This window comes from Saccopteryx bilineata, chromosome 4, assembly GCF_036850765.1.
Source record: "Saccopteryx bilineata isolate mSacBil1 chromosome 4, mSacBil1_pri_phased_curated, whole genome shotgun sequence".
Classification (NCBI taxonomy): Eukaryota; Metazoa; Chordata; class Mammalia; order Chiroptera; family Emballonuridae; genus Saccopteryx; species Saccopteryx bilineata.
Window position 1 is genome coordinate 166,466,521 of NC_089493.1, and position 27,892 is coordinate 166,494,412.

General features: G+C 43.3%; 1 protein-coding gene across 8 annotated transcripts in view; it reads left to right on the forward strand.

Annotated features, from left to right (window-relative positions):
- Nucleotides 1-27,892, forward strand: part of LOC136333502 (protocadherin alpha-11) — a 269,335-nt gene that overhangs the window by 220,769 nt on the left and 20,674 nt on the right. For all 8 annotated transcript variants that reach the window (XM_066272729.1, XM_066272730.1, XM_066272728.1 and 5 more), the window contains exons 2-3: nucleotides 17,182-17,240; nucleotides 20,410-20,498. In XM_066272729.1, the coding sequence (XP_066128826.1) occupies nucleotides 17,182-17,240; nucleotides 20,410-20,498 (148 nt within the window). The remainder of the gene's footprint in view (nucleotides 1-17,181; nucleotides 17,241-20,409; nucleotides 20,499-27,892) is intronic.

The following is a 27,892-nucleotide window of genomic DNA, read 5'->3' on the forward strand; positions in this document are numbered from 1 at the left end:
CACATATGAGAAAGTAATCAATGAACAATTAAGGTGCCACAACAAAGAATTGATGCTTCTCATCTCTCTTCATGTCTGTCTTTCGCTATCTGTCCCTTTTTGTCTGTCTCTCTCTGTCTCTGTTACAAAAAGAAAAAAAAGACCATTTCTATTTGAGAGAATTGCATAAATAAAGTTATAAATTCAGTTTTGTTCAAAAAACATGATTAAGTACTTCTGTGCCAAGTCTATACTGGGTCCTGGAGATGATAGCATTATTTGAGAACTTATCTGTACTCTGTTGCTAAAGCATTTTCTTTCTTTTTAAAAATTTTTTTATTGATTTTTAGAGACAGAGGGAAGAAAGGGGGCACGTAGAATCTGGAAGCATCAATTTGTAGTAGTTGCTTCTTGTACGTGCCTTGACCGGGCAAGCCCAGGGTTTCAAACCGGCAACCTTAGCGTTCCAGGTCAATGCTTTATCCACTGTGCCACCGCAGGTCAGGCTGAGCACGCATATCATTAAAAGGTGAATATCTTGTAAGGAAATAAATCCCTTGAAGGAATACTTATGACAGAAGTCCCTTTTCCTTGGTGATATAGAAAGGGGCTGGTTTTTGTTCTCAAAGTATAGGATAAGGTCTAGAAATAATTGGGAAAGCATGACCTTGGTGAACACTCATCTTCCCCATCATCTTTGGCTTCCTTCCTATCTAGCATAGTTACAGGTGCTTATCTGTATTTGAGACCTAAAGGGCCTTACCGTCTATAGATTGTTAATTAAGGTGTTATCTGATGATAATAAATTGTTGCATTTGAATAATAGTAATAGTGTATTTGTCACTATGCAAATTGTTTCACATCTGTCATCTTATGTGATCATAGTGACCCTATGAGTTTTGCTTAATATTGTCTTCCCCAATTAAAATGAATAAACTGAAGCTTAGGTTAAGTAACATGGCCAAGGGCACACAGTTAGGCATTGGCAGGGGTGTGACTGACTTTCAAGTCTTTGTTCCTAATCACTGTGCTTTTCTGCTTTGTAATGGGGGCTCTTGAAGATCCAAGGAGAAGGGGATGTGTGGTGGTGTGGTCGAGACATTAGCATTAATATTTGTAGACAGGGCACTTGCCAGCAGTCTAAGCAATCCCATTCCACCAACTAGTAAGGTTGGCAAGAGGCTAAGTACAACAGCGCGAGGAACTAAATCACTGTAGTGCCAAATATGGAGTGTGCCATCTCTTTAATACAATGTCTTTGAGGCAGCTGATTTGTGTTGGCTCTATACTTGCCTTCTCTGTCTTTGAGGAATGAATACTATTTGAAGCTTGTGATCCTGACACATCAAAATGGACAACGTGGCAGGTGTCCTTGCTGTAAGATGACAAGATTGCTAAAAGACAAGCCCTGGTTTTTCTCCCGAGATGTGACACTTGGGGGCTTCCATTAAAAACATTACCAAGCCTCTGTCACTCTAATCTCCTCCTTAAGTGCCTGTGATTTTTTCCGGGGCATAGGTCTGTGCATGGTCAATACCCAGTGGCCAGGTTCTGAGCTGTGGGCAGAGGAGGCAGCAACTGTGAGGGCCTGGGAGGAGATGAGGGAAGAAAAGGTCATTGTTGCTGACAACTTACAACTTGATTCCACTTATGTAACCTATTTACTTTCAGAAATAAGTAATGGGTGAAGACAAAGGCCAATTCATGCACTTGAGAGTTTAAGGCTTTCTGAGATCAAATTACCACAGCAAAGAGAGACAGAGTTACAGTAGGGACATTTTGGGAGGAAGCAGAGAGGGAAAAGCCAGAGACCTAAGAAAGAAGACAGGAATAGATTGTGATGGAAATTGCTTCCCACTCTGCACTCTTGAGGGAACAAAGAGGACAAATAAGAAGCAGCAGTGATAGGAGGAACCTAGGAGCTTCTCTCGCATACAGTTGGTTAGGTTGGTGAGTGCTGTCTGTCAATCTACTTGGTGGGTAGAAGGAAGGGATGTCCTAGCCCAGGCCTTTGAAATCTGGTGTCAGGATCATTGCTTTGGCCTCTTCAGCTATCCCCCCCAGGAAGGAAAGCATGCCAAATGTCAGGTCGTATTCTGGCTTTGTGCCAGTTCATAGCTAGAGAATGACCCACAGAGGAAGATGCTTAGAGTGAGAGAATGCTAGGAGATGAAGAAAAGAAAGGACATTTTAGTGAGTGTTTTTTGCTTGTGGAGCAATGGATTTTAAACTCTTGTGGAAGGGATGAGAGAGCCTGGGAAGAGAGTATGTTCAGAACAGAGGAACAGAGATGCAGAGGCAATGACACAGCATAGAAGGCTTCCTTCCTGGGATCCTTCTGCCTTCCCTGCTCACTGAAGGGAAGTGGTTGTTTTTTTTTTTTTTTTTTCCTCTGTGGCAATACCAGGTGGTATTTTAGGGGAACTGAGGCTCAGAGATGTAAAGGAGCGTTACATTTATGAAAGATGGGCTGCAGCCATTGAAACTGCTAGCTGTTTGTAAGGTAAATCCCAGCCTCCCACATTTTGCTTAATAACAAGACCTTTCACTACAAAGCATTAATGGAGTGCGAATTCCACAGCCAGGCTTGGAAGATCAGGAGGAACTCTGTTGATTTAATGGTTTTGTGGGCTCTTGAAGACATTGTCATCCATTAAAGAAAAAATTTTAAATTACTCTGGAAAGAACAAAGAAAATGTCTTGGGTGATAAATGAAAAAGATCTGAAGTAAAACGAGGAAAAGCTTGAGGGAAGAGTCTCTAAAATTTTACCAGATTTCCCTACTATGATCAAAAGGGGTCAAATAAGAGCTTAGCCTTCAGCTTCATGGGGCCAGATATTTAAAGAGAGAATTTTAAAATCTGAAATGGCATTTACTTGCCAAGCCACACACTGAAACGAAGGGCCACATAGCTAGTATCAGACTTGAGTGTTGAATCCCAGGAAGCCAGGTTTAGGTTTGCTCAGAAAGAAGACAGCACTTTCCACCCATTCCCTTTGCTTTAGGAGTTGCATACTTTTTTGCAGTTCTTACAAATTTTCCAGGGAAACTGTTGGGGGTCAGGTAATAATCAATCCCCATAGTTAGTAACCCCAGAGCGCCACCCTGTTTGTTGCCTGCGATCGTGGAGCCTCCACCCAGGTGCCCCCTCAGCCAAGGCCTTCAGTTTATTTTCCTAAATTGTGCTTGGAAATCTTTTCCTGGGCAGCTGATAGCTCGAGTCCTAGACACGACTGCTTTTCCCACAATAGTCTCCTTACAAGACCCGCTAAGCAGGCGAGAAACCGTGGAGGCTAATGAACAGGACGGTGGGGGCAGGGAGAAAGGGAGTGGCCGCGTTCCCCCGGTCTCCTGGGATCCGGTGGGTCCAGAGTGAAGGAGTTGGAGCTGGAGGGGCTGGAGCGACTGAGCAGTCCGGGTCGCCGTCAGCCACCTCGGTGCGGAATCGGACCCGGACCAGCTGAGCACTACTCCCCCGCCCCTCGGCTTCCTTTGCCCTTCCCCTGGAGCAGCGGCCGCGGCTGCGGCGGCTACTAGAAGCGAGGCCAAGCTGAGCGACCCGGAGACGGGCGGAGGAGCTGGGATATGGGGAGTCGGCGGGGCGGCGGGGCGCGGAGCCCTCCGGAGGGCCCAAGAGGGGAGCGGCCTCCGGCGTTTGCTAGCGCGTGAGCCGTGGGGGAGCGGGCGCCCGGCGGCACGAGCGGAGGCGGGGCCCGGGCGTGGAGCTCCGCGGGGGAAGCGGCTGCCTCCGGCCCAGCCCGGCTGCCTCCACCGCGGCCGGTGGCTATGGAGCTGGCGGGCAGCAGAACTGGGGCGACAGAGCATACACGCCCCCGGCCGCCCATGTCCTGGCTGCTCCTGCTGCTGCTGCCTCTCCTGCTGCTGCTGTTGCTGCTGCCGGGCCCAGCGGCCTCCCAGCTGCGATACTCGATTCCAGAGGAGCAGGCACCGGGCGCGCTCGTCGGCAACGTGGCCAGCGCGCTGGGGCTGGAGCTGCGGCGCCTGGCGCCGGGCTGCCTGCGCATCAACCATCTGGGATCGCCCAGCCCGCGCTATCTGGAGCTGGACCTGTCAAGCGGAGCGCTCTTCGTCAACGAGCGCATTGACCGAGAGGCGCTGTGTGAGCAGCGGCCTCGCTGCCTGCTCAGCTTGGAAGTGCTGGCCCAAAACCCCGTGGCGGTGAGCGCCGTGGAGGTGGAGGTACTGGACATCAATGACAACTCGCCGCGCTTCCCGCGGCCCGACTACCAGCTTCAGGTAAGCGAATCAGTGGCGCCTGGAGCGCGCTTTCACATAGAGAGCGCGCAGGATCCCGACGTGGGCACCAACTCGGTGCAGACCTACGAGCTCAGCCCCAATGAGCACTTCGAGCTGGACCTGAAACCCCTGCAGGAGAACAGCAAGGTGCTGGAGCTGGTGCTGCGCAAGGGCTTAGACCGCGAGCAGGCAGTCTGGCACCACCTGGTTCTCACAGCCGTGGACGGCGGCAGCCCAGCCTGCTCTGGCACCGCACAGATCTCCGTGCGTGTCCTGGACACTAATGACAATTCTCCCACCTTTGACCAGTCTACTTACCGCGTCCAGCTTCGGGAGGACGCGCCCCCAGGCACACTGGTGGTGAAGCTGAATGCCTCAGATCCGGATGAGGGCTCCAACGGAGAGCTCAGGTATTCCTTGAGCAGCTACACGTCGGACAGGGAGAGGCAGCTTTTTAGCATCGATGCCAACACTGGGGAAGTGCGGGTAAGTGGAGCACTGGATTATGAGGAGGCCTCTTCTTATCAGATCTATGTGCAGGCGACTGACCAGGGTCCAGTGCCCATGGTGGGTCACTGCAAGGTGCTGGTGGACATTGTGGATGTGAATGATAATGCACCAGAAGTGGTGCTCACAGACCTGTATAGCCCAGTGCCTGAGAATGCTGCACCCAACACTGTGGTGGCTCTTCTCAGTGTCAATGACCAAGACTCAGGCCCCAATCGGAAAGTGAGCCTGGGCCTCGAGGCCACACTGCCCTTCCGACTGAATGGCTTTGGAAACTCCTACACACTGGTAGTGAGTGGCCCGCTGGACAGGGAGCGGGTGTCTGCCTACAACATCACAGTGACGGCCACCGATGGGGGAGTACCACAGCTCACATCCCAGCGGACACTAAAGGTCGAAATCTCTGACATCAATGACAATCCACCAAGCTTCCCGAAGGACTCCTACTCCATCTATGTCCAGGAGAACAATTTGCCAGGGGTGTTGCTCTGCACTGTGCAGGCCACAGACCCAGATGAAAAGGAGAATGCAGAGGTGACCTACTCCCTCCTGGAGAGGGAGATACAAGGGCTGCCAGTCACCTCCTATGTCTCCATTGACAGTGCCAGTGGTGGCCTTTATGCTGTCAACTCCTTTGACTATGAAAAATTTCGGGAGTTCTTTGTGACTGTGGAGGCCCAGGACAAAGGGAGCCCACCACTGAGCAGCACTGTGACCGCCAACGTGTATGTGGTGGACATCAATGACCATGCCCCTTACATCCTGTATCCTACCTCAACCAATTCATCAGCAGCCATTGAGACGGTGCCTCGGACTGCCCCTGCTGGCTACCTGGTCACCAAAGTCATAGCCATGGACTCAGATTCTGGGCAAAATGCCTGGCTCTTTTATCATATGGCCCAGACTTCTGACCTGGACCTCTTTAAGGTAGAACTACACACAGGAGAAATTAGGACTACTAGAAAGATGGGAGATGAGAGTGGAACCACTTTCAACCTGACTGTGGTGGTCCGAGACAATGGAGAGCCATCACTGTCAACCTCCGTGTCCATTACAGTGGCTGTGGTGGATAGAGTTTCCAAAATCCTCCCTGATACTCAGAGACATGTTAGGAGTCCTCGGACATACTCTGAAATTACCCTTTATCTAATAATAGCATTGAGCACAGTGTCTTTTATATTCCTTTTGACAATCCTTGTTTTGAGCATCATCAAGTGCTACCGCTACACTGCATATGGCACTGCCTGCTGCGGGGGCTTCTGTGGGGTGAGGGAGCGGTGCCCTGCAGAACTATACAAACAGGCCAATAACAATATTGATGCCAGGCTTCCGCGTGGCCTTAAAGTGCAGCCTCACTTCATTGAAGTGCGAGGGAATGGCTCCCTCACCAAGACCTACTGCTACAAGGCCTGTCTGACAGCAGGCTCAGGGAGTGACACTTTCATGTTTTACAACACAGGGGCGCAGACAGGACCAGGGCCTGGGGGAGCCCAAGCAGCAGCAAATGACAGCAGGCACCTCACAGGCCAAAGTGGACAGAGTCCCGGGAACCTGATTATTCTCAAAAATGAGGCTGTTTCTCAAAATGAGGTGAGATAGTAGTCTGGGGGTCTTCCACAAACTCGTGTATTTTTCATACCCCCCTGCCCCCATTATCATGTGTGGCTTTATTAGATTATTAAGAGTGACAGGGGTTATCAGGTAAGCTGAGTCTGTATAGCACCTGTGATTTGATTATAATCTGCTATGTTTCCTCTCTACAAAAGTAGCACTAGAGAATTGTTTTACTTTCCATTTTCTTTTCAGGTATATGAAGACTTGACCATAAAATTGAGAAATAAGAATTAGTCAAATGTTTGATGTTAAAGTACAGCTCTGTAGAGAAATAGTAGAGGCTTGAGAATAAAATGATGCTATAGTGTGTAACATTATGGGATTCAAGGAGAAATGGCTCCTCCTGTGTTATATACACTGGGGATGTTCTCTTTTAAAATGCCATAGGAGTGCAGTTTTTTTGTTTTGTTTTGTTTTTTAAAAGCTCTGAAACCTCTAGGGGCTTTTGTGCGCTGTTCCTGTTTATACCTTGAACTGTCTGCAATGAAAATTATCCAGTTAATATTTCTAGTGATTGCACTGGGCTAATGTAATCACATATTCTGGAAATTCACGGCAGAGATGATAAAGCCAAAGAATGTGAACCTCACCCTGAAGCCAAAGTTTGTTTTGGCTGTTTAATGTGGTAACTCTTTTGTAGGGTCTGTCAGAGGAAATGAATGGTGGTGAGCAGAGAGACAGAAAACCGATTTTGGTCTGGTTGGGCCAGGGAGATATTAGAATGAGTAGAATAGGAATGGAGGGGTATGTTGAAGACCAGAACAAGCTGGATTGGGGGAAAAGGGAAAAGAACTCCCCTACTAGTCACTTTTCTTGGCATAGTGTAAATTCATTGTAAGAGGATTTCCCTATATTTACCTTAAATGCATTCTATAATCTTTTGATTCTCTGTTGATAATTCATTCCTAAGGTTTTGATGAACTGTGAAGTAGCTTCTTCCAACACCTCATGTCTTTAAGTTAAATGACAATACAGTACTTCAACATGTTCTAAAGCACACGTTTATTTTCTAGGTCTAAAATTTAGTTTCCAAAAGCTACAAAAGCCTTAGAAAGTGGATGGCTTACTGTACATGAAAGACAGGTGTTAGTAAATACACTAGTTTTAAGTGGGCATAAGGCCAGCTTGCTCGTTATTATGAAGAATGTCTATCAGTTATTGGACAGTGCATGGAAGTGTGGATGTGTTTGTATAGAGTGTTTGTCTCCAGAGCATGCTTGAAATAATAGAGATCTGCTTTGTGATACTTTAAACTTGGATTTAAGAAGCCAAAATTTTGTCCCATAAATAGCGATGAATTGTTATCTTCTTACACAACTACTCTGTAGCTAAGATTTTTAGAGCTGCTACAAAATGAGTTAATAGTAACTGTCCTCCTTATGTGTTTGTGATGCATTTTCATTGCCATATTGCTGTCTTTTTGTTAATGCCCATAGTTTCACATTCTAAAATCATGCTAAACTTGAGGAAAGTAATGCATGCACACAGAACTAAAGTAAAAAACAGAGATGGACTGAGAGAATTTCCCAGGTACATTGCAGATTTCTCAGAAGAGCCTGATATTAGTCAATGCTGAGCAGCCATGGGAGGCAGATTGGAGATTAAGAAGAAGGGGGGGGGGGAATCAAGGAGCTTCTAGAATTTTTTAGATCATAGCTTTTGGAAACATGCCGAAGTGATTAACTTTAAATAGGGATGCTGTAAGACATTTGCTTAACAAATTTCTATGGAGCCCTCTTGGGCCAGGGGTGGGCCGAAGATAGTAAAGAGGGATGGGGAGCGGGCCAAGCAAGCTTTGCCACCAGCTGTGAGCTGGAAGCTCAGGGGAGTGACATTGACCTGCTTACCCTCCCTCTCCTGGCTCAAAGCTTGGGGGCAATTTGATACATGAACCATTTGATTTACACTGACCTGTGTGTTAATACATATTTTGGTACACAAACCTTTAACCTAGGGGGCAGATTACATAAGAAAAGTGCTTGCTGTTGTGGAATTTTGCCAAGAGAGCGCATGATTTTAATAAAGGCAAATTTCTGCCAGTCACTTTTGGAAATCCAGTGGAGGGCCCTGTGATCTGTCTACAGTTCCTGAAATTGTCGCAGTGATAGGGAGAGAGTATCACATTGTCATATCATGGCAAATGGGAACAAAAAAAATCACTCAACTCTGAAAGTCATCACTGCTAGATCAACCTGTTAAACCCCCACGTTAGGCTTTCTCTTCTCCATACCTAGTTACTGCAGATGTCACAGGAGTCCTGGGGTACCGTTAATGCCACATGCCTGCATTAAAATTAGATGAGCAGCCTGACCTGTGGTGGTGCAGTGGATAAAGTGTCGACCTGGAAATGCTGAGGTCGCCAGTTCGAAACCCTGGGCTTGCCTGGTCAAGGCACATATGGGAGTTGATGTTTCCAGCTCCTCCCCACCTTCTCTCTCTCTGTCTCTCTCTCCTCTCTCTCTCTCCCTCTCTGTCTCTCTCTCTCCCTTTCTCTCTCCTCTCTAAAATGAATAAATAAAATTTAAAAAAATTAGATGAGCATTAGACAGTATGAGTAAGGGAATTTGCACTCACTGACTACCCTGCTATATAAAATAGTCGTGCTTTGCAATATATGTATAGTTTCATTATCTGTAAGTCATACAGTAAACATTTATCAATGTCTAACATGTGAGGAAACAAACTCAGAGAGGTTAAGTGACATTCATAATCACGCTACTAGTGGTATTTTAACTCATGTCTGTCTGACTCCAAAGACTGTGATTTTTGAAATACATGAGTAGACAAAAATTCCAAAGTTTATATTCTTTTGATATGGGATACTCAGGGTTTACTAGTCATATAAGTTAACTGTTCTTGGGAAAAGAATAACTCCTTGCACAGAATTGGGTCACAAATGGGAGGATCAATGAGTAAAAATGTTACTGCCAAGCTAATATATTTTTATTTGTTTATTTGTTTTACAATTGGCATAGTCTATTAAGATCTTTTATCTCTGTTCTTTCTGATTCCTCTCTTGTTGCTTATGAAACACCAGCATTTAACACCAGTCTCTTATCTTTTGGTGAAATTTACCCCCAGTGAGCCACTCCTGCAATGAGGTTTTTGAAATAACTGCTTGGCAATCAGGCAGAATTTCCCTTTGGAGATTTCTGAAAACCTGAGACTGAATGTGGTTGGCACTGCTTTCAGCCTCCAAGAAAAGGAGGTGAATCTCAAGGTGAATTCTGTGCTTTTGTGGTCCTATGACTACCACTGAGTAACTTTGAGTGATCTGGGCAGATTTGTCCAACTGTGCCTCAGTGGGACCAGTTGGTACAAAATGTGGAAATCCCAAAGACTAGGAAATAAATTATTTTGCATTTACTTTTTTTTTTTTTTTTGTATTTTTCTGAAGCTGGAAACGGGGATAGACAGTCAGACAGACTCCCACATGCGCCTGACCGGGATCCACCCGGCACGCCCACCAGGGGCGATGCTCTGCCCACCAGGGGGCGATGCTCTGCCCCTCCAGGGCATCACTCTGCCAGACCAGAGCCACTCCAGCGCCTGGGGCAGAGGCCAAGGAGCCATCCCCAGCACCTGGGCCATCTTTGCTCCAATGGAGCCTTGGCTGCGGGAGGGGAAGAGAGAGACAGAGAGGAAGGGGGGGGGGTGGAGAAGCAAATGGGTGCTTCTCCTATGTGCCCTGGCCGGGAATCGAACCCGGCTCCCCCACATGCCAGGCCGACGCTCTACCGCTGAGCCAACTGGCCAGGGCCACATTTACTTTCACTTATTTCAAAACAATTAGGAGTCACCAAATCTTTGGTTATTTCTGCCATGGTGTCTCCATATTTACCCTAATCCCAGATGCAGTGACCTGAAAGAGTTAACATGTCTTTTTAAGTGACACCTAATTTATTTCTCCCAGGACTGACTTTCTCTATGGTGACTCTGTCCTAAATCAAAGTTTACATTTAGTGTAAAGTGACATGGTGACACATTTATAAAAAGTGCACAGTGGTCAGAATAGGCAAAAACATTGTATCTGTGAATGTTCATTCCAGTGTTTCATCCTTAAGTGGGTGGGGCTGTTCTGTTTTGCCATTTCTGTATTGGTTATAGGGCTGTTCTTCTGAGAAATCTTTCTTTTCTTTGGTCCAATTATATATATAATAATTTCTTCAAATTACCTCCTTCCTCTCTTTTCTACAGATATACTGAGCCAGATGGAATTATGGCTGAGCTTGTCTCTGTCTCTTTATCTTGTACATATTCTGACTGATGAAGAAATCTATTTATTGTAGCTTGAATGTCATTGGCCTACCCTTTCCTCTGATCCAGGAGTGAGCCGTCATGTGGGCATCTGGTCTACCTCAGAATACTCTGCAGGGACAGTCTGGCATATTATAAATTGTCTACTGGCATGCTGTCTGCTTGACAGAACAGCAGAGTCAGTTCTGGATATTTGCCTTGGTTGACCATCAATTTTTGCTTTCAGTGGAAGGTCAGAATGATACCAGTTTATAAATGTTTGAAGAAAAATTGTCATCACCAAGCCCAGAGGTTTGGCTGAATTTAACAGGGATTTACAGGTGTCTTTGAATGTGACTTTTGTAGGACTTCACCTGGCTCGATATTCCCATTCTAAATATAGTGTGATGATATATTTAGCTCACTCATATAATGAGCATATGTTGAACATTGTAATCTTTCATCATGATTTCAAAAATCACAGGCCAAGAGAATTTCTCAGTGTTTTAATTCTGCTAGCCTAAATATTATACAGGGTTTTCTTTCAAGAATTTGAACTTGTAAAATGCAAAGAAATATCTGACATTGCAAAGGTGAAGAGAAATGTTAGTTTCTTGGCACATAAACAACATCAGTACCTTTCTGGCCTTGCAGGGTTGGAACTGTGGGCTCCAGGGAAGTGAAACTGAGTGAGAGAGTAACTGCTGTGTTAGCAGGCTGTGCATCCAGAATTCAGCAAACCTAGCGTTTTTCGTTGTACTGAAACCCATTAGGTATGTTTTAAAGTCATGTTAATTTTACTTTCCTGCTGTGGATTAGGGGTCGTAAATGACTTCAGAGGCAAGTATTTAACCTAGCATTCTCATATTAATATATTTTCAATTTGCTATACTAGATAACTAATATGAAACATAATAGTGATTATTTTAAGTGTTATATTCTTTGTTGCTTTAATAACCAACCGTCTATATATTCTTTTTCTATTGCTTTGTTAGAAATTGCCACCAATTAGTGGTTAAAAACAATACTTGTTTATTATTTCTGAGTCCCACACGATGTGACTCGGTTCTCTGCTCAGGTTTTCACAGGGCTAAATCAGCAGGGCAGCCGGGCTGAGTTCTCTTCTGGAGGCTTTGGGAGAAGAATCCACTTTCAAGCTCATTCAGGTTGATGGCAGAATTCAGTTGCTTGAGGATGGAGGTCCTCATTATTTTACTGTTGGCTGTTGATCACTCTCAGCTCTTAGAGGTTGCTCTCTGACCCTTGCCCCATGGCCCCCTATATCCTCAGAGCTAACAATGGAGTCTTCTCTCACAGGGAATCCCTCCCATGCTTCAAATCACATTCATATCTGTCTCTGATATCTACACCCAGATTTAAAAGGCTATGTAATTAGGTCAGTCCGTCCTGGGTGATATCTCTTTCTTAAGCCAATTGTACCATGTAACATGACCTAGTCATAGAGTAAGATCCATCATATACAGTCTTGGAGATTATTCGGGGCACACACACTGGAATGTGTGGATCTTAGGGGCCATCTTAGGATTCTGCCTATTATAGCTTATATAAATTTTTACAGAATATCACTATGAAAAATCTACAGTGGTTACATCCTTAATAGAGTCCTATTAGGAAGGAAAATGAGATGCTCCATCTACTCTCATGTCTCAAAGGGCCATTTATTGATGGCTTCAACATGGATTTCCATGATAAGAAGATAGTATATTATTTTCTGAGTAGTTCTATGAGTTTATGAATAGCAGAGGGTATTTTTAACCTATTTTATTTTAAATCTGTCTTGGAAGAGGTGATTCACCTTTCTGTACTTCAAATATTCTATGGTATAAATAATAAAAATACCATTACAGGATAAGTTAAATCTTTGCTATAATTTTGATAGAAAGTTAAATGGGTTTTTATTCTTCAATTAAACTACACCTCCCATATGAACTACCTAACTGAGTTTCTCCACATTTGGAATTTTGTGACCATTATTCTACTAAAGAACTAAGCTTTGGAATAACAGAGCATACTGGGTCTTTTCACCCTTAGAAATTAGGCATAGTCCTGGGATGTACCATACTAGTGTTAGAGAATTAAGTAATTGTAATTAGTGCAAGGCCTTAATATACATCTTCATTGTGTCAGGTGTATCAGAAGTCAGCCTTTCAGCTGTAATTTTTCCAAGTTTAGTCAAATTTGGATGAAACCTATGTGCATTTTATTTCAATGTTGTATCTTTTTTAAATTATTGATTTGAGAGAGAGAGAGGAAAGGAGAGAAAGGAATTTTGTATTTTTTTATTATTGATTTAAGAGAGAGGAAAGGAGAGACAGAGAGAGAAAAAACCAACAATATTGAGTTGTTGTTTTACTTAGTTGTAGATTCATTGGTTGATTCTTGTACATGCCCTGACCAGGGATCAAACCTGCAACCTTGGTGTATCAGCACAGTGCTCTAATCAATTGAGCTACCCAGCCAGAACCTAATTTTATATCATTGAAGTATAAAGCAATACCTGGGAAATTCAGAAGTAAAAGGAAAAAAGAAAAATATATATTATTTCATGTAATCTTTTTTTAAGCGAGAGACAGACTCCTGCAAGCACCCCAGCCAGGATCTACCTGGCAAGCCTTGTCTGGGGCTGATACTTGAATCAACCAAGCCATTCTCAGCACCTGGGGCTGACACTCAAACCATTTGAGCCACTGGCTGCAGGAGTGGAAGAGAGAGAGAAAGGAGGATAGGGAGAGGGAGAGAAACAGACGATCACTTCTCATGTGTGCCCTGACCAGGGATTAAAGCCAGGATGTCTGCATGCCAGGCTGATGTTCTATCTACTGAGCAAACCAGCCAAGACCACATGTAAATATTTTAAAAACACAGACTCTCACATTAGGGAAACCTAAACATGATTATCAGCCAAATCCACCAATTAGGCAAGTAACTTAATCTCTCTAAAACTCATATTTTTCATTTTTGTAATTTAAGTACAGTAATGTTGCCCATGCATGAGAGACCATTTATTCAAAAACATTTTAAAAACCTACAAATACCTAAACTCTGCTAGGCTCTGAGGACATATCTGTGTATTATGAATATCTCAGAATATTCATGTTTTATGAATAAAACAGATACAATCCTTTTTATAGGATTTATTGTCTGACAAAGAAAGTGTTAAGATACATGCAATTATATATATATATATATATATATATATATATATATATATATATATATATATATATATATCGTGCTTATCCCATTACCTAGTATTGTGTGGATACTTAAAAAATTACTTTCTTACTTACCTTTTCCTTGCCTGATCTCACTACCATCACAAGTATGATTCTGGCCAATGATTCTCAGAAGCATCTTGTTGCTGATGGACTATTCTAAAAAAACAAAAAACAAAACAGCAGCACAACAAATTAAATGCTGCTGAGGAAGTGCATTTGTGTAATGAACTGAATTTCCTGGTCAGTTCCGTTAGAACTTTGCTGTTCAGCAAAATGAGGTTGGTGATTTCATTCCAAAGACCAAGTTGCAGCGATTTTCATCACGAATGCTACCCAATCATTGAAAAATTGGCGACACTGACTCAACAGATGTCAGAGTCTTTCCTGAAGGGAGGTTGTTGCAGCTGACAAGCTGATGCTAGCACTGCTGACAGTAAGGTGAAACATGGTGATGACCTGATTAATAAAAAGTACTTCAGTCACATTATCAGGTTTGAAAAATGATTTGCAAATATTTTCTTTTCTCTTCCCTCTAACACCACTGCTAGAAAATGAGAACCCTTTATTTGGTCCATAGATGATTTTATGCTACTTTATGCAGAATATCCATAGCATTTTGTGAACTTAAAAACCAAAGATGAAGCATATTCGTATCTTGCATATTCATATCTTGCCAATAGAGTAGAAGGGACCAGAGAAGACAGTTAGTATGTGGAAACAGTTAAAGTATCCTAATGCTGTAGCTTTTTCTGGGCTTTGACTTTGGCTGAATCATTGAATACCATTTGGCCATCCCAAAGTCTGTCTGGAAGTTGAGCTGCTGATCACTTCTTCCCTAGATGTTTTGAAGAAGCGTGCTTATGAAATACAGCGCATCCCAAGAATGAACTGTAAGAATAATAGGCACAAGAATTATTGACATTTTTGAAATAGTTTATTGGCATCACTGTGGCTTTATGTCTACCAAATTTGATAATTATAATCTAGAAGAAAATATAGACTACAGCAGTGATTTTCAACCTTTTTTGAGCCGCGGCACATTTTTTACATTTACAAAATCCTGGGGCATACCACCTACCAAAATGACACAAAATGACACTCTAACTGTTAAAATTTATTTAAAGTTTAAATAAATTACATTTATTAAAAAAATTAAATAAAAAGGCTAACCCCCTCATATATACAGTCCCATGTAACATCCTTCATATATACAGTCCCATGTAACATCCCTCATATATACAGTCCCATGTAACATCCCCTTATAAATACAGTCCCACGTAACATCCCCTCATATACAGTCCCACGTAACATCCCCTCATATACAGTTCCACGTAACATCCCCTCATATACAGTCCCATGTAACCTCATATATACAGTCCCGTGTAACCCCTTATATATACAGTCCCATGTATCCCCTCATATATACAGTCCCGCTAATAGATACTGGAGCTTTCATCAGGGTTGTGGGTTCAAATCAATTTGGCAAATACTCTCTCTATATAGAGACTGGACAAAATCAATTTTAGAAAATGTTGGGTACTTGTGTAACATCATAAGTCCTCAGAGCATCTCTACTGTCAGATTGAGAAGTTTGCTTTCTAGGTAAGGATTCTGATAAATACTAGAGTTCTCCCTGAGGTTGTGGGTTCAAATCCCATGGTCAGCTGGGTGCAGGGGTCTTGGTTCTGTCTATTTTGATAGTGTATATAGAGATTTGAGCTCTTTAAGAAGATGATCCTTCAGGAGGCTATATACAATATAGATAACATTGTAATGCATTGTGATGCATTGTATATCATCCTCTGTGGGGGTCTCTTTTAAAAAGAAAAAGGTCAAATATCTATATACACATCAGGATAGACGTAACCAGCTGAGGCTGAGGCTTCATCTAGTGGTAGCAACATTTACCTCCAGTCCTGACCAGGATTAGAAATCGGGACCATGGGGAGGAGTAGCAGCTTCAACTACCCACCATGGCCACACAATGACAAGTGCGCGGCATCCCGAGCAGGGACCTTCCTGGGTGTGGATGAGAGGCGGCCTACTATTGGTTGGGATGAATCCTAGAAGGTGATTGGTCAGTGAGCGTTCCCTGTGCCTCCACTCTTCCTGTTGCTGATAGCTGGAGGGATTGTGAGGGGAATGTTTATGTTCGGATGGAGGCAGCTGGTGGCGGCCAGATAAATAGCCTCCACAGGCCATATCCGGCATGTGGGCCGTAGTTTGGGGACCCATGTTTAATTTCTCCACAGCACACTTGACCATGTCTCATGGCACACTGGTTGAAAAACACTGGACTACAGTCTCTGTCTGTCTCTCATCTTTTCACTCAAGTAGGTCTCAGTATTTAGTGACAGGGCCACTTTAATCTTTGCCCGTGAAAACCCATTGAGAGGAACATCTATCACAGGTTTTTCATATAAGACTTTTGCTAATTGATATAAGATGGTGATAGTCATTGATTTTTGTCCCCACTGATTCCTGAGTAGCACATAACTCCCTGAACAATATGTAGGTGCCCATATTTTTCTTTGTCCCCTCCACTTTGGATTGACAGTTTGGAGACACAGGGCAACAGATCTCTCCAACTCACTGCTGGTGCAGAATGAGTCAGCTGCTTCTTAGGTGTCAGCTACTCCCTGTGTTTCAATGAGAGCTCAGTGAACAGTAATTGAGTGAGGAGGCAAAGCACTCAGAGGAGCAGGAACAAACACAATCTTACGAAAAAGATTATGTAGCAAAGCAAGGTCAGACCCTGCCGTGGTTTGTTTTCCTCTTCCTAGCACCCCTCTTCAATCAGCAGACAAGGTGGTTATCAGTTGCTGGCATTACAACGGGGCACATCCGTCCTGGGTCAGATGTGCTGCAGTCTGCAAAGCCAGCAGCAGATCGCAGTGCTCTGCAGTCTAGCCAGACCAGCAGAACTTCTGGGAACATGTGTCCCATGACAGCTGGAATACCAAATCGGGGATGGTCCCTTAATGGGGCATTTGAGAGCAAAACAACAATAGCTGTTCCCGTCTCAAAATAGACTTGCCCTTCCCCAGTGCTTTAAGATCACAGACCTGTTTTGGGCAAGGTGAAGCCAGAGTTGGTCCTCACTGCATCATTAAATCTGGCTTACCGTGATACTTAGCCTCCATAAGGACCTTGATGGGCTAATTTCATTTTCTCCTTCAATACTATATATTATATATGGATATCATCTTAGAGTTGCACTTGAAATGGCTTCTTCAGTACTTTTTATCGATATAGGGAAATATTTAAGAAACAACTAATCAATGAACATCATTACTGGGAGACTGTTGTTTGGCCATATTAACACAAACCACCTTTGTGATTTTGCAGCCACGACAGCCCAATCCTGACTGGCGTTACTCTGCCTCCCTGAGAGCAGGAATGCACAGGTATGTATTTTTCTCCTTTATTCACTCAGAAGCAACTTGAACTTGGTTTGGCTCAGATAAACTATGTCTCCGTAGGCCGGAAGCAGCTGTCAAAACGAAGAAGCCTTAGACACTTTGCCAGGGGAGTGCAATTATTTTTGTCTCTGTGTCTATTCCTTGAAACATTGGAAGTGATCAGTGCCAAATGCTTCTCAAGTGCTGGCAAAGAAGTCTCCTATAAGGTCACAGAGGCAGGCTGCTGTGCACTTCCTCTCATCAGAATTTCTATAAGGAAGTAATTCCAACCTAAAACCTGTATTTAATGCTGACACTTTTGGACTTGAGTATATTGTGTAATGTGTAAGTACTTGTTGTCTACCTTGGTTTTCTATCACACGTTGACTTTTATAGCCTATCAACCACAATTTTGATAATTATTCTTGTTCATGTTCACCCCTGTTAGAGTCTTTTTATCTTTTCCATCTTGTCACTGCCTTATGGCCATCAATGGCATGGGCTCTTCGGAGGATGAGCCACGTGATGGGCCTTTATTAAATATCTGGAGACCAAATCTAGCTGACTTTAAATTAATCTAGAGTAATAGTATTACTCTAAGACTCTGATTAAATATAATTTTGCTTTCTCTACTTTGTCTCTTTGACAGTAATTGATTAACAACCATTATCCCCAGAGCTGATCTCGTATCTATGCCATGGGTCCAAAGAAAAGATTCATTATTTGTGAGTGTCTTTGGAAACTGAATAGAGAGGGCGAAAAAACTAATGATCACTACCACCAAAAAGGATTTTGCTTTAAAAAGAAGAAAAAAACTTCAAACTTAAGCCCCTCAAAATATCTGGGCAAATCTTAAGTTGATCTTCACCAAACCTAGACCAATTTCCAAAGAGAAAACTTACCAAGTATGTGTTGACTTGATGAAAATTTAATTTTAGTCCATTAAACATGCATTAAATTAAAATAAATTAACATATTCTTAAGCATGCTGTTACAAATTGAGCAGAAATCCTACTGGCTGCTATTTTTGAATGAGAAGCAATCAGTCAAGGAGCTGAAGATTGGTAGTTGGCTTGGTGAGATGTTACATTGGAACCTGGATCATAATTTTAGGCCAGAGACATTTATGCAGATGCCATAAAAGGAGATATCAGAAGAATTTTTTATGATTATTAGAGACCAGTTTATGCTTCTGCCTGCATCTGAGCTACTGTGGTGGAGCTACACAACAGGAAAAAGGAGGGTTTACCATACCAACACATTCCTGATAGAATTAGTGCTTTACCTGAAAAGCACCAAAATGATGAGATGCACCTTAAAAACCACATTTAAATTGAAATTCTAAAATACATTACATCCTTATCCCATTTTTAAATAAAAATTGCCAAATGTGTTTGTATTCTGGTTTCAATTAAGATATGATATTTAGCCCTGGCTGGTTGGCTCAGCGGTAGTGCGTCGGCCTAGTGTGCAGAGGACCGGGGTTCGATTCCCGGCCAGGGCATACAGGAGAAGCACCCATTTGCTTCTCCACCCCTCTGCCGCGCTTTCCTCTCTGTCTCTCTCTTCCCCTCCCGCAGCCAAGGCTCCATTGGAGCAAAGATGGCCTGGGCGCTGGGGATGGCTCCTTGGCCTCCGCCCCAGGCACTAGAGTGGCTCTGGTCGCAATATGGCGACGCCCAGGATGGGCAGAGCATCACCCCCTGGAGGGCAGAGCGTTGCCCCATGGTGGGCGTGCTGGGTGGATCCCGGTCAGGTGCATGTGGGAGTCTGTTTGACTGTCTCTCCCTGTTTCCAGCTTCAGAAAAATGCAAAAAAAAAAAAAAAAAAAAAAAAAAAAGATATGATATTTAAGTAGAATAAGAAAGGAAATAAAAATTAAAGCAGATATAATCGATTACTCACAATGTAGTACAGTGACCACATATTAAAGTTGTGAGCATAAATAATACTCATTCTTTTCACACATGTGCTTGGCTTCTTGGTCTTTCCAGCCTCAGACATTATGTTACTGTTTCTTTAAAAATTCTGCTTTGAGCTGAGCTGGTTCTAGGGTAGTTACATCTTCAGAATGGATGTGATTGGACCCATATAATTTGCTGCTAGAATCCAAGAACACTTGAAAGATATTAATATTTGGGAAAAAGAGAAGATTCTAGGGTGTGGGTGAAATAAATAATAACAATAAGACAGAGCTCAGTGATTGAAATTTCAAAGAGTAAGAGAATATGAACGTTTTAATGGCCTTCCCTCACAATAGTTGAAGTTTGTTTACCTGTTGTGTCATATAACCCCTTCAAATATTAGTGTAAGTTTTACTTTAGCAACTTAATTTGCAGGATGAACCAATGCCTAGTGTAAAAGAGTCCTCTAATTTTGGTGATGATATTTATGCATAGGGTCCCATTTGTTCTTTCCTTCATCCATCCAACAAATATTTGAGGCTCTAATATGTGCAAGCATCAGATATACACAAATGACTACGATGTTCTCCTCACACTTGAACAGTTTATGTTCCGTCTCTGTTTGCCTTAAATGGTCTCCCAGTTCATGTCTCACCTCTTGCCATATTTCATGCTGAATTTATCTCTTCTGAGCTGGGATCTGTGAATAGTGGTGTTAAGCTTCCTCTACTCTCTAAATGTGTGTGAGGGAATTTACTTATAAATAAAAGATACAGAAAGAGTAAAACAGAATATAAGGTTAAGAATTAATCAAGTAGCTAAACTGGAATAATGTGACAGTTACTAGCAAATAATTTTTTTATGTTTCTCTCTTTGCTATAAAGAATCCAGAAACAAGGGAACCAGCAAGAGAGGCTTGGGCTTTTGAGAACAAGCCCTCCTCACCTGCTTAAGCATTAAGATGTTAAAACAGCATTAGCACTCTGATGGGTTTCCAGTTAGATTAAATGAACACCATGGCATTAATGAAAACCAGAATTGCCATAAAGATAAAATATGTCCATTGCCTGAATATCACAAGCAGTAAGACAGCGATGCTTTTGCAGTTTCTGCAAGGTGACTGCTCAGCAGTAATTGCTTCTGTTGGAGCATGGGTAGGATGTGTCGGCTGCAGCCCTGCCTCCAGAGGTATAAGCACTTTCTGAGGGTGGACGGAGACCCAGGAAGGTATTTATGATCTAAATGTTATTTTGGTCTGTGTGTTTACTCAGCTCTGTGCACTTGGAGGAAGCTGGCATTCTACGGGCTGGTCCAGGAGGGCCTGATCAGCAGTGGCCAACAGCATCCAGTGCGACACCAGGTAAAGCCCCAGGGTCTCTCCCTTCTTGCTTGGGTTCTGGAAAGCGATCAGATGGCCTGTTTTGAGGAGACCAGGAATGTTAATGACTCCCTAATTATTTATTCTACTTTTCATTACATACATGATTATTTTTATTTTCTTCTTAGTGTCTTTCAGGATTAAAAACAGATAACATAAAGGGTGTATGTGTGCATGCACATGTGCACACGTGTGTATGTAATTTTCTAAAAATAACCAGGTAACTTTCAAATGCTTAGATTCTCTGAGTTTCACAGAGACTCATGGCCTTGTGTGCAGAGATGACACTTAGCAAAGATCTTTTGGTTGAAGACAATGCAAACCCATTCACAATAGTGAAAAGAAGGGAGATGATAGATAGATAGATAGATAGATAGATAGATAGATAGATAGATAGATGACAGAGAGATGGAATGGGGTTTTTCATGGAAGTAGAAAGTTATCAGAATGAAGGCACCACTCTCTTTGACTTAAAGTCAAAGCCAGACCTACCTCTCTCTGCACTGCTACATCATCCTGCAGACTGACCTTTACTGCCTTACCATGCTCAGTGCCAAACATGACTGCCTCACAGTTCCTTAGTTCAGATGATCAGTGGAGACCAATTCCTAATTCAAACTTTCAGAAAAAGAGAATCTTCCAGGCTGAATCAAAAACCCAATGGTGCCCTGGATGGTTGGCTCAGGGTAGGTTGTTGGGCAGGCATGTGGAAGTCCGAGGTTTGATTCCCGGTCAGGGCACACAGTAGAAGTGACCCCCTGCTTCTCCATCCCTCCCCTTCTCTCTCTTCCCCTTCTGCAGCCACAGCTCAAATGGTTCAAGCAAGTTGGCCCTGGGTGCCAAGGATGGCTCCATGGCCTTGCCTCAGGTACTAAAATACACTACTCACAAAAATTAGGAGATATTTTATTGCTCCATATTTATTTTGAAATAACCCCTAAATTTTGTGAGCAGTATAGCTCGGCTGGGTTTGCCGGGTGGATCCCACTTGGGGCACATGTGCGGAACCTATCTGCCTCTCCACCTCTCACTTAATAAAATAAAAAAAAAGAACCCAATGGTTGGGTGGGTGTAGAAAAATTGCTTCCAGTCATATTTCCTTAGTTTCCTTATTCTTGTCCAACCACTAAAGCATTATCATATAATAAAAATGTGGCTTTGGTGGCTCATCCTGTGACAGTTTTTAGAAAGGAAGGACTATGGAGACTGCAAATGGTGTCTACTATAATCCTCTATGAATAGAACCTCATGATGATGACAATAGTTAACAAATTATTGAGCCATAATATCCCCAAACTCTGTGCCAAGCACATAACATGTGTGATCTCATTTCTTTGCCATGACAATCTTGCAAGGGATTTAGTATATCTATTTTACATGTGAGAAACTAGAGAACAGAGAGCTTAAAAAACATACCCAGGCTCATGTGGCAGAAGTTTGTAAGTGGCAGAAATAGGATTCAAACCCAAGTGTATTTTGCTTCAAAGCCAAGTATATCTAGTACTTATATTCAGAGCATGGCTGGCTTCCAAGAATTCATCCAAATTCAGATACATACCCACATACATAAGAGATGACATAAGTTTGTGTGTAAAAAGTACTTTTCCAAAATAACCAGGTGCCTTTCAGATGATTAAGCTATCCAAGGAACATGTGCAGTCCATTTTTGCTGGCAACTCGAAGGGCTTTCAGTGATTCTAATCAGCCAGCATTTGCTATTTATGAATGTTGCATGATTCAACTGAAAGTCACATTTGTCAAAAAAAAAACAACAACCAAAAAACAAATGAGTAAGTGAAGGCAATTCATTAGAAAGCTAATATTGCCAGATGGCAAGGGGAAGAACATTCATTGACAAATCGGCAGCACCAGTGCCAACGATGGAGTGAAAAAATGATGGAGGAGCAAGTGGTTTTAGAGGCCAAGGACATCTGGATGGGGTGGCATCTGGAAAGGTGAGAACTGCCTAATAAAACAGCCACATGAAGTCATGCCCTGCTACCTTTATGTCAGGGTTTTCTGGTACTCGTGGAGGCTTGTAGGTCAGCCCTGTGAGCCAAGAACTGACTTTGAATACTTTCTCCCTTTCATCAGTGATGCTACTTGGTGTGTATTCCTAGGCAAATGTGAAATAGGAACTGTCTAATGATTAGTTTATTAGCTTCTGGCCCAAGCCTCTCCTTCAGATTCAGAAGAATGCTAGGAACCCATCTTAACAAAAGATAGGGAAGAAGTTTCCATTGTTTCCCTTCCCTGCTGTCTCCATCCCTCTTGTATAATCCCTTTTCTCTAGGACTGTGATTGGCTGCTGACTCTGGACAGAGCTGGACAGAGCTTACATCTTCCAGTTACTCCATGGGTAGCCAAACTATACTTTTCAACATACCTCTGCACCAATGATATGAACTTAAAGAGCTGTTCCTTGGCTTTCTACTCTGTCCTTTGGTGCTTTTAGGTTTTAGGACTCAAAATATGTTCTGCCCTGTTTGGAGGGCATATGACATAAAGATTAAGATTATGATGTGACATCAGATCTGTACTGAATCACAAATTCAAACTTACTTGCTGGGTGAGAGTTAGCAAATGACTTAAACTCATGTATTCTTAATTACCTCGCCTGTAAGTTGGATGTAATAATCACAGCTATTTTTTCAAGTCGCCATGAGAACTAAAGAAGAAAGAGCTGAATATAGTGCTTGACATATAATATTAACAGATGTTTAATCTTTTTACTCCTTTTTTTTCTGGGATACTTTTGAGCAATCTATGATGTGGCTAGATTTGGCTGATAACCTGGTGGCCAGAATTCAATAGTTCTCATTTCCAGGCCCAAATACAGACTCTCTTAAGGTTTTCTGGGCCATCCTGACTTCTATACAATCCAGTCACCACCAGCTCCAGCCACCTCCTTGGGGATGAAACGAGGAGGATTTATTAGTTCTGCCTGAAGAAAAGGAAAATGCTTCAAAAAACTCAGTTGTTTTTAGTAGACCCCGCCTTTCACTGAACCTGTTGTCCTTCGGTGCTTTGTGATGAAGGTGCAGTTGCGTCTCCTTACACTTGTGTCTGGACCTCATCAACTTCCACCTTCTCAGACTAACCCCCATCACAGCAGCAGTCATGGGCATAAAGAGAGAGAGAACTCTTGGGATTGTTTTTCCTCCATTGATGAATTCTTTTGCTTTGTCACTAAACTGTTCATTTATTTTTACAGTCCACAAAAGCCTAGGATCAGATATCCTTTCCAGAGGGGATCAATGGGAACACCACCAGGTGATGTTTCCTGCAGGATAAACAAGTCAGGCATTAAATCCATTAAGCCTGATTACTGGCTCCTTTCTCGAGCCTCTCTGTGTGAGCATACCTGAACCATGGGGCTTCTTAGGGCTTCTTACTTCTTTCGAAGCAGGGCGTACAGTCTGGCCCCTTCTCCAGATGGAAGAACGTGCTTTGGGGAGAGGGGCATTAAAGGGCCAGTCATTCCCATTTACAACTCAGACTTTCTCAATGTGAATGCTCTGAAGCAGTTTTAACAAGTGCCCTCTTATGATTAGTTCCTAGAGAGAATCCCAAGGGGTTATGAAAACAACTGCCCCTGCCTTAGAGAAAGCTGGTCTGGCTCCAGGGCCCCAGGCTGCTTTACTGTCTCTCACTGGTTTTTCCAGACTCCTTTCTACATTTTGTGGGATCTCAGGACTTACCTAAAGCAAAAGTAAGTTGTTTTTGAAGTGGGAGCTATTCTTTTTCAAAAGAGCTCAGAGAATTCCCAAACACGCAGCCCTGTCAAAGATATCTTTATAGCTTGTCGAGCAACACCCCAGGGGATCCAGGACTGAACAATGAGAGATTAATTAGGTAGGTGAGGCAACTGCAGAGATGAGGCTTTGTTGGAGAACCTTAGTTTAGCGAGTGATGAGGCAGTGGTTCTCAGAGGATGGCTCCCAGAGCTGCAGCACTAACAATACTACCAAACCAGAAATTCTCAGGGTGGGGCCCAGCCATCTATATTAACAAGCCTTCTATGTGATACTGATGTGCCCTATAGTTTATGAACTGGTTTAGATAGAGTTGAAAGAGAATATTCTATGGTTGTCTGATATCTTTGGAGGCTCAGCAACCGTGCAAGGAAGCATCAGCCTGTGATTCTTGCAAGAAGCATAACGCCTCTTCCCACAGCAGAGAAAGAATCACTAAGCTCAGGCTCTGGGTCACAGTAACTTTCCTTTGGGGTCTGGCTCTGCCACTCAGCAGTTGTATGTGCCCGGGACTATTGCTTCACTCTTTGATTCCCAGTTTCTTCTTCTGTGAAATGGAGATGACAGACATGTCTACTTTATAGGGTTGTTGCAAGAAATAAATGAGATAATGCATACACATACATGGTAGCTAGTTCTATGATTGTTTTCAAGGTGTGAGTTGATCTTTCAGCTTCAAAATGTAGGTCTGAGTTCAGAGCTATTTCTGTGGGAAGGCTCTATTATACAGAAGATTTTTTTAAAGTGCCTGTTTGTGTCCTTGGAGGATGTTGTTGCCCTGGTTTGCCAAATCTCTTTACTCTGTGGAAAATGGACAGAGCTAAGGTGTCCTACTTTTAAAGGAGGGTTCGGGCTCTTAATTGTCTCTGGGATTCCTGCCCCTCTGACAAAATCAGCTCCCCATGCAACACTCTTACACAAGACGAGTGAGGTGTATTATTTTTCCACAAGACACACTCAAAATGTATATATTTCTTATGATGCAGAGATGGAGCAGACTCCATCTCTGACTCTTCCCCAGAAATAAGCCACGATCCGTAAGATTTTTTGGAATCCATTTAGGAGAACTGCCAACACGAGTTTTTCCACTTCATGAGTGAGGAGCGAGTGCAGCCTCGGGCCTTGTTTGAGAATTTAGAAATCACGGGCTGTTCCACTAACCTGCTCACTCTTAAGTTCTGCTGTTGTCATGGCAATGGTGGTCCTGGGAGGTGTGTGCATATCCTTATTAGGCAAAAAAAATGAGATCATGGATCTCTGTGGGTCGGGCAGCTTCCTCCTGTCCAGTGTCCTCACTCTTGGCTTGCATCTCACAGCCCAGTAGTGCCGGCGTGGCTCGTGGGTCTCCAGCTGAGGAAAGTTGGGTCCTTTAGATTCACGTTTACTTTGTGGGGTATGGAGCTCATCATGTTTGCTGGATTTCTCTCTGTAGCTTTCTTGCGTATTCTGACCTGCTCTGGAGGGAGAGAGAGCAAGACAGTGTGGGAGGGAGATTAGAAATCTCTACCGAGGAGAAGCCATGATGCTTAAGCCATGTGCTAGTTCCATCCATCCATCTCTGACTTTCTTCATCTTCTTCTTAGAAGAAAACTGGCACTTTCTATTTGTAATGGTCATGGAGATAAACAACTAGAGTGAAGACTTTCTGAGTTTTTCTGAAATTAAACATTTCTGTTTAATAAATAGACTCTGAGAGAGTTCGTTCTCTCTGTGTTTCAGTTCATGCACCTCTCTCATTTTTCCTACATCAACTCTTCTGGAATTGGTAGCCCTGGGCAGAATGCAGTCATGGCTGGGGCCATGAAGCATAATAAATGCATTTCTTCGCTAACAGTGGCCCAAAACAGAGATCATGTGCCTCCTGAGAATTCAGTCCCATGTGCCCTTGTTCATAGGCTCCTGGGCTGAGCGAGAAAAGCAGCAGGAACTGTTCCCTTAGGCGGCAGTTCCCTTCAAATCCCACAGATGCAGTGAAGCTGCTAATGCAGGCTCGGGAAATGGAGACTCATTACAGTTCCTTCGGGATCATTGATCCCTCTAATGTACCACTGGAGCAGTACAGTTCGACCCCTGACAACTGCATCATGAGAAATAAATTTTGAGTATGTCTTGGAAAAATAATACTCCTCACCTGTCTTTGTGTAGGAGTGTTGCATGGGACAGGAGTTTTTCCAAGTTACCCTTCCTTCTAGCTTTCTCTATACACCTTGTTTTTTAGCTTTTTTTTTTTTAATATCAAGTGAGAGGAGGAGAGATAGTGAGACAGACTCCTGCCTGGGGCTGATGCTTGAATCAACTGAGCTATTTCTAGCCTCTGAGGCTTATGCACTTAGACCAACTGAGCTATCCTCAGTGCCTGGCTGATGCTCGAACCAATTGAGCCATTGGCTGTGGGAGAGGGAAAGCAAGATAAGAGGGAGAGGGTAGGAGAGAGGAGCAGATGGTCACTTCTCTTGTGTGCCCTGACAGGGAATCAAACCCAGGATGTCCATATGCTGAGCCAATGCTCCATCCACTTAGCCAACTGGCCAGGGTGTAGCTGACTCTTTAAGCCTCTTATGAAAAGGAAAATTCAGGTTCTCTAGGCAAGATCCTAGTGTTATAAAAGGTCAAGGAAGGGTGTCACCAACTCTGCCATCTGGCTTAGCTTGAAGATAATAGGCTCCCCATGTGTTTGAGTGCTTTGTGGGGAAGGGGAGGAGGAGGGTGGGAGTCCACACTTTATTCTGTGGGAAAGATTGTTTGAATTGTTGGAATTAGTGGACTTGGAGCTTCTCCCTGGGAGGTGCTTGGACAAGAAGGACCTATGTATGTATGACCTGGGTCAAGGGCAGAGGAATAGTGATAGTTTGTAACCCTTTAAGCTTTGCAGTTGCAGCCCATTGCCCTCAGCATAATTGATTCTAGTAAACAGGAAGTAAAAGCCTGTCCCCAGCAACAGTGAGACTCTTTAATGACAAATATTTTTAGAGGAACTTTGCCCAGATTCTAAAAGAACTTGAAAAGTTCATTTTCACAGAGGCAGTCAACTTTGCAGTTGAGAAGGTCATTGCATAATCTGGAGAAACATATTCAGGTCAAGCACCGCTGGAAACTCGGGGCCTCTAGGGAAGGGTCATAGAAGAAAGCTCATTACCAAGGAGCCTGGGAGTGAGCATGTGGATTGCACAAGAGCCTTGCTCTGCCCCAGCACTCGGAGTTTGTTACCCACAGTCAGAAAATGGAGGGGAGGAGATCAGTGCTGTTCCACACAGGTCTCAGTGAGACCAATAGCTTCCTCAGCAGCAGCCCTGTCTGGAAGGTCTGCCTCCAACGGAGTGGACAGGCAGAGAATGGCAATCCGGAAGGAAATAAGCAGGAGTGGGGGAGGATGTTTGTGCTGGTATTAAAACAGGAAATTGAGAGCTTTGTAGAAGTCGGACTCAAAAAGTATAAGTCTGAAAGGTTAGGATATGAAAGGGTAACTTTTAGGAACCAAATTTGGACCCACAGGAAAGCAGAAATGATGGAAGTTAATTGATACTAGAGCTGTGCCCTTGCCTGCTGAGTCCCAAACGGGGCGCCCTGGGACTCCAGGTTACAGCTGCTACTGAAAGTAACAACAACCAAACAAACTTAAAA